The sequence below is a fragment of the Acanthisitta chloris genome, unplaced genomic scaffold (genome assembly GCF_000695815.1).
Source record: "Acanthisitta chloris isolate BGI_N310 unplaced genomic scaffold, ASM69581v1 scaffold13145, whole genome shotgun sequence".
Classification (NCBI taxonomy): Eukaryota; Metazoa; Chordata; class Aves; order Passeriformes; family Acanthisittidae; genus Acanthisitta; species Acanthisitta chloris.
This window is the reverse complement of record NW_008674403.1, coordinates 44,553-52,487: the sequence shown is the minus strand read 5'-3', so window position 1 is coordinate 52,487 and position 7,935 is coordinate 44,553. Positions and strand designations below refer to the sequence as shown.

The following is a 7,935-nucleotide window of genomic DNA, read 5'->3' as shown; positions in this document are numbered from 1 at the left end:
TTTTTTTTTTTTTTTTTTGTTGGCTGGTTTTAGGAAGCTACTGCACCCATCGAGTTACAAAACATCCAAAATCATAACTTCAAAATATTAAAGCTTTCCTTTTTTTTTTAATTCTTCAATTCTCTCATCCACCTTTGCAGCAATAATGATAATAATAATCATAATTACAAAAGAAATCATAATAAAAAACCCAAGTAAGGCCAGATTCTCTCTCTTTATATATAAATATATATATATAAACAATGGGAAGGGGGAAGGGGAGCACACAGAAGACACCAATGATGCATCTGAAACAACAAATGAGAGTGAAGCAGACATTTATAAAAAAGATGAAAAGGAAAATATTTTGAACATGCACCTCGATTTTACGGCCCTCTACCACGGTGCCGTGTAATTTCTCCCTCGCCCTGTCCGCATCAGCACTATTTTCGAAAGTTACGAAACCAAATCCCTGCATGCAGGAGGGAGAAGGGGGGAAAACAACATGCACATTATTATTTCAGTCAATGACCACTTGTTTGCTTATGTTCTCTCTCTCTCTCTCTCTCTCTTTAATTTAATATTGCCTTGTCCTTGCTTCATTTCTATAACATGCAAATTAGAAAAATTATAATCGTATTGAGATGTGCAATAAATAAGCGACAAATGTGAACAAATTGCTTTCTGTCATCAGTTAGATAATACCCTCTGAGAAATCCAAAGAATGATACCAAAAATACCTTTCTACATGTCACTACAGAGGAAAAGAAATCTAACAATAAGAAAATGAAAGTAAAATAAATTACAGTGTCTTCACATAGAAAAAAATGAACTAATGAGAAAAGAAAACGAACCACGTTTTAATGACATGCAGATATCTCAACGAAATAAAAAACATGTGCACAAAATTCAACACTGAATGTCACTAGTCTCTAAACATTGCCTACTTAATCATGCTGTTGTGATCGTAAGAAACATTGTTCCCATGCAACACTAGGGTAACTTAAACTTTTGTCAAACTATACAGCCTTTACTTCTTTTTTTATAAAAGAAAAATAAAAAAGAAAAGAAAACCACCAACAAAACAAAAGTACTTTTAGAACAAAGCATAAACTTTCTTGTATTAACAGATCAAAGAAAATCACATGATGTGAATAGAAAAAGAAACTCTGATAAAGGAAGAAAAATGCAAACATTTTGAATAAGTTTAACTGCTTCATTTACTAGTTCTGCATATATTACTTTCCACATATAGAACATGCAACTGGTCAAACTGCAGAATCCCATGTTAGTGGGACAGCAGAACCCCTGACAAATCTGAAATTCTGCTTATGGCAAATGCTCTCCTTTATAATATTAGGCTAAACAAACATTTCCCATCCTACTAAAATTCCTTTTATGTGCTAAGTTCAATTAGATGCTATTTACAATGGCAAATATATTGTTCAATATCAGACATGGCAGAACATTTTAGAACCATACACCAACCCTTTGAAGGAATTCTTGCATTAGCACTGCAATGCCTTTGCATGTCTCCCAAAGTTATCCCAATAAATGTGCGTTGACATCCTCAATGATTCTCAAGCAGAACCATTTGCAGACTGCACGTGGCTGCTTTGGACACAGGCATTGCTGCACAGAGTTGAAGTGTTACTACAGCCTTTTTCTTCAGTGTTACTTTAGCTTGAACTCTGTTCTGCTCCTGAGTAATCACCACACACCACATCTCCCCATCTAGGGTCCCTTCACTTTGTTTTGTGATCAGTGTTCACTCACTCTCTGCAGTATTCCCCATCATACATAGCGACTGATTTAAAAAAAAAGGGGGGGGAAAAAAAAGGAAGGGAGGACATATACACATTTATTTACACATTTTATACAAAAGAAAAACAAATATGAAACTAAGGAGAAACTGACACCAAATAGTGAGAAAAACAATGGGGATGAACTACAAAACTAATTACTCAATAATCAACTGGAAAAAGTTAAGTCATGATCAGGATCATTACCTGAGTTATTTGGGTTATTTTGCCTACTCAAAGAACTCGTTTATTTCTGTCCATTTTTACCATGAAAAGTGACATTTATGTACAGCAGCAGTTTGTTTCATTCTTTTTGAAGCAGCCTAAAGACATTGTCTGTTGCTCTTTTTTTCCCCTTTTAAAGCCCCCATGAAGCCTGATCTCCGAAGTGCTCTGTCAGCAGTTCCACTTCTAGCTGAAGCCATTCTCACAACACCTGATTCCACACATTTTCTCCACTCTACCCTCCACAATTTTAGCACAAGGCCATGACCTCGCTTGTCAGAAGACACTGAGGATGTAACTCTCTTCTCCCCGAAGCCCCAGGATGTTGAGAGAAAGTAAATCCCCTTCCTCAGCACTAATCCCCATGGTTCAGATGCATGCATAGGCTTTTCTTATACCTAAACCCATCCTCAACTTTAAACTTTTATTTCCTCAACTGCTTCCACTCATCTTGTCAAAGCTCTGTAAAATAAAGCTTATAATTTAAGATGCCATTGAGAAAATTTCACAGCTGAAAACATCACTGGATTCATGGATCCAAGGAGCCTAACTCTATGCAATAGCACAAATTCCCCCAATTTTTTATTCTCCCCTTTCAGCTAAGCAATTGCCCCCCTCAGAACTGCAAACATTTAGTGGGAGTTGTTCAGTCAAAATTTTCCATCAGTCTCCTTAGCTCACAGCACTAGCAGATAATTTTTGTTCAAACAACTAAAGGGAAAGATAAAAACCTAATTATATTAAAAAAAAATTAGAAAAACATACAAAGAGGAGCCACAAGCCAAGATAAGACAGGAACTTCAAAGATTCTGAAAATAATACTCATGGTAATTTTTTTAATTTCTTATGTTGTACTTATAATCAACACTATTTAAATTAAGCTCTTATTATTTATGCAGATCTGAACTTTACCTGCCAGAGAAACTCAAGCACAGAACATAGATTCACTCATCACACATTCAAATACCTACACGAACACTCAACCCCAAATTTCCTCTGCACCTGAGGTAACAGCTGCTTTGGCTTAGCACACTTTGTATTTTATTAACTGGTAATGTAAATATGTGCATCTTCTTTTTAAAATCTGACAAGTGATTTAATAATAGGCAAGTCAGTATGTGAGAAGGTTCTGATTTAATTTGGGAGGTGCTTTGGAGTCTTCTTATTTGGAAAAATAGATGTTAATATGATATACACCAGATATATTTTCATATATACAGAGACAGATTTCTCAAAGTACCTATGAAGTATACAGCTGCCTAGAGCATTAATTTATAACCAAGAGAAAATGGTCAAATATTCAAAAATCATCAGTGTTGCCATACAATCTAAGCAAAGTTATCTTCCATATCATTATGCACCCAAGCAAACAGAAATTTGTAGCATGAAACTTGAATTATTTTAGGGTTTTTCTTTTCTGGAAGGACTCCTTTCTTCAAAATCATGACACTTTATTGTGGTGCTCTAACATTCTGCTCTTTCAATATGCAATTCCATTTTTCTTAACTAGCATGGCATGAGAATGAACTTACTTCTAGTGGCTTTGCAAGAACCTTGTAAAACAGTCGTTATTACGATGAAAAGAAAGAAAAAGAAACAGAGACAAAAACATATTCTAGCAATTCTTATGCCAAACTGCAGCTAGAAACAAGTTTGAATTCTGATCCTGCAAACTTTGTTACCTGTACTCAGTTTGAAACCACTTAGTAGTCCTTTCAGTTTCAGTGGGATATTATGAAAACATAGATAAGCACTGCCAGGAATGGGACTTTAATCTGGTGCATCTTAATTCCTACAGAATGGACACGAAATGATCAGATTAAAAAAAAATGAAAAAAAAAAGTCCCTCTAATTTCTAATTTTTTTAAAACTTTCTGTTTAATTGAGAGAATCTAAGGTTACTTCTTCAAATCAAAATGCTATGTAGCTATACCTGAAATAACTCTAACCAGGATGACAAGCAGCAAACATAAACCATGAGGATGCATCACAAAACTGCTTTAGGCATCTTCAGCAGATCACTTGGAGACAGCTAAGCTGCACCACTGCAGCACTGAGAGTGCAGGAGTAGGTCTCGGAGTCTAACACAAAGTGTGTAACTGAGGCAGTGACATCCTAAGTCCACCTAGAAAAACCTCCTCCTCCTGAAATCCTTTCTAGGTTCTTAGTTTTAGCATAAGGCATTGAGATGTTTTCATGACTGCAAGATCACTGTAAAAAAAACCCTCAATTCAGAAACATCTCCTTACCCCCATCCCCCAAATCCTTAAAAAAAAGCCTTACACTTATGCAGTCCAGTGCAGGTGTGGTGGTTAAAATCCCTCCAGGTGTAAGATTTAATGGCTAAACAAAAGTGTAAAGCACCACCCCATGCCATGCAAGCTCAGCTCCACTCCCTGAACAACACAACCCAGCAGAGGTGCCCAGTGTGGGATGGAAATGTTGGAAATCTATAGGACTCTCCAACAGGAGCAGGTTCTGGACAATCTGTGTCTTTTGCAAACACTACTGAATGGCCATAATTTAACAACAATAAACTTTGGCCAGAGTACAAGATTCTAAGCCACCAAATTCCATTCATTTTAGCTGTTCAACTGAAAAAGTGGTAAATGTTTCAACTGTGTTTGGGCTAGTAGGGGACTAAGTAGTGCCTGAATAACAAACCAGGAAACTTCAGCTATTCCACCTAGTTTAGAAAAACATGTGAAGGCTTTAAGTTTAGAATCAAAACAGATCTAAGTGAGATTCATGATATATATGGTTCTTCAAAAATGACAGATTACACTATGTCTAGAACAGGAATAGATAGTAATAAATGGTCCATGAGTTACAGGCAGACTGAAACATTAGTGAATACACTTTCTAGTGTGTCTGACATGGCAGGAAAGGGAAGAAAGATATGCATATGACATACACATAAACCCTATAAACTGCAGGTGATCTAGGTGAACATCCTGGGCTACACTTTCATACCAGGGAATGATGCTAATGCAGCCACAGCCATTCTATCTTGCTTTATTTCTTAAATACTGAATAAACTGAAGTATGCATTTAGGGCAAGTAATATTCAGAAAAAAAATTAAATGTTTGCAATACAATAAGAACTGTTTTAATCAAATAAATGTTAAAATAGATTGTTTTCAAAGGGTTGGTGTACTAAGGCTTTAACTAAAGAGGAAAACATCTGCACTTAGATAATCTGGAACAATCACATATTTTCTCAGCTAATTACTAAAGAGGATAGTTATTAGGTATCATAATCATCTTTCATTTCAGTAAAGGAAAAAAAATACCTGTACTAATACAAACCTGCCTACAAATATCTTTAAGTATGGACTCATCTTATAAAATAAACGAGATAATTACCCTCAGAGAATAAGGACAGCAGAAATCAACATTCCCATAAAACAGATGACAGTTTGGAGTAGCTAAAATTACCCCCTTTAAAAGATATGAGTCCTATGATTTTCATACTGCTTAGAAACCTGACTGACAGCTCAGAAGATGTTTTCACTAACATAAAATTCCAGACATAAATTTTTTTCACAGCAGTGCAGTTGTTTCCTTTTACTCATACAAGCATTTTAAACCAATGAAAAATTCCACAGGTGAATTAAACTGCTTACCTTGGAGCCTCGCTCATTAAAAATAATTTCAACATCTAAGATTTTACCAAATTGCTGCAAAGAAATAGAAAAGTTACATGAAAATAAGATAATTTCAAGCCTTCTATTATATGCAGTACAAATAATGTGTTTCAGAAAACAGTGCAACTTCAAGAATATAAAAACAAAGATAGCTGAACACCAAAAAGGACCCACTAAAAGCAGCTAGGGTCAATATTACAACTAAATTCTAAATATCATTTTGCTTGTTACTATCATTCCACAGGTGAACTGTAAGTTCAGTGAAACCTCCTGACAAAGAGGAAATATCATTACACTATGATCACAGTGAAAAGTCTCAATTTTATTTTTTTTTTAACATTACAGGCAAAGGAGTTTGGTTACTTCTACTTTACAGGAATAAGATTAACCATCTGGGAGTTTTGTTGTTGGCTTCGAGTCATGAGGATTTCTTTCCACCCTTGCTGAAAAGAGGAATCATTACTCCCTAACAAGTTCAGGTCTCACTGAAGTATAATTTGGAAAACTGGAATGGATACTTAACTTTTAGGGGATTATTTTTCCCTGCCTCAGAATTGCACTTTCATTCTAATATTAGTAGTGACTGTGATTTCTACTGACCTTACAATAGCACTCATAATTCTCTAGGCATTGTTCACATACACAAAACCTGCCCACAGTTGCTATCCTAAATTAAAAGGCCCCGTTGGACTTGCCTGAGGAAGAGAATAAATGCTGGATTCAGGCACTGCTTAGTTACAACACTTTTGTTACGACACATTTTGTGATGTGACACTGCAATGGATCAGTGGGTCATTTCTTTTATTTCACATGGCATTAACATGCAGTATGGATCAGTGGTACCACTGATAAGTGACCCAATATGTTAAACAAAAAGGCAGAAATTCAAGACAGGCAAGTGAAGAATCATCTAACAAGAGTCCCAGGAATTGCAGAAACAAGCCCAGACTCCAGACTTTGAAGATACAATCAAAATTGCAGGCCAGAAAGGACAGTATTATTTCTCTAGCTTATTAAAGAGTTTCAACTTGGTTATGAAAAATCAACCAGCACTTGTTATTTCTTGGCTTATTTTACATTCTTGCATTCACCATTTAATTACTGCTTTAACTGTAACTTCAGCCTAGAAGCAGATATTGACTTAATGTTTAAACAAACCTTCTCTGTTGTGTTTATGTGTCCATCTAAAAGATCATCTGCTGTGTGTACAATGTGGTTATGATGCAGTGTTAGCATATTTCACATCAGGTATTTCAACACACACAAGCAGAAATTTCATTTTTCTATCAATTCAGAAGCTAGAAGCTTGCTGTTACTAAGTCATTCTAAAGCTGGAAAACTCCAGCCATTCTCCAGTGTTAGTCTCTGGAGACCTAAGAGGAGGTATCATTACACTGAACTGCAAGGAAATGTAGTTTTTATTCACTTCTAAATCACTACAATGCCTAAACCCCCCAAATCCTTTCATTTAATGTACTTTCAAATAGAATCTATTTTAAGTGGTTTGTTTAGTTTAAAGAAATTTGCATAGTTTTCTCTAGAGGGTTAATTATTATGCCTTCTGCTATTTTGCTGATGAGCTGTAAGCTGCATTCAGGGGAGGTTACTTGGAGCAAGTCAGATAGAGCCAAACAGTCACTCATTTCCCAATACCATAGTATTCTTTTTCCAGTGACTGTTTCCTTCAGAGAAATATCTACTGAGGAACACAATGTCTTAATTCACACACAAACACATTAGAAGAACTTTAAAAACTGAACTGAACATGAAAGATGGAGAGAAGTTCAGAGCCATGAAGTACTTGCACTGTATAACCAACTGTAATGCAGAAGAGAATTCAGTTTTAATGAGTTAGAAAGCTGAGAGTAACATAAATACTTGACAGTACTAACTTGGAAAAGGAAGCTGGTATCTAATAGATTGCAAAGTACTTTTTCTAGATTTTATTTAGTGACATGTCAAAATAAACCTAAGAGTTCTTGGAACAGGGAGAAGAAACCTCTAATGGTTGAGCCTAAAGCTGATGGCACATACGAAAGGTGAAACACAGGGAATGTGCCTGAAGGTAGCTAACGGCCTGGGTGAAAGCAAAAATTGAGAGAATTAGAGAAAAATACTAGCAAAAGCTTTAGAAGCCTATGGATCTACAAAACCTGTGGGGATGGGTGAGGAACTCTGTGCTTAAATTCAGCCCATGTCTTCGTTCTTCAGATTTGGGTCCCTTACTCATGAGGTCAAGGATTGACTACTTTACATCATGTTCCCCAAAAGCAATAAATGCA

General features: G+C 35.8%; 1 protein-coding gene across 10 annotated transcripts in view; it reads right to left on the bottom strand.

Moving 5' to 3' along the window:
• Positions 1 to 7,935, bottom strand: part of RBFOX1 (RNA binding protein, fox-1 homolog (C. elegans) 1) — a 124,603-nt gene that overhangs the window by 85,603 nt on the left and 31,065 nt on the right. For all 10 annotated transcript variants that reach the window (XM_009075333.1, XM_009075332.1, XM_009075331.1 and 7 more), the window contains exons 3-4: positions 5,633 to 5,686; positions 359 to 451 (exon numbers count right to left, since the gene is read on the bottom strand). In XM_009075333.1, coding sequence (XP_009073581.1) covers positions 359 to 451; positions 5,633 to 5,686 — 147 coding nt within the window. The remainder of the gene's footprint in view (positions 1 to 358; positions 452 to 5,632; positions 5,687 to 7,935) is intronic.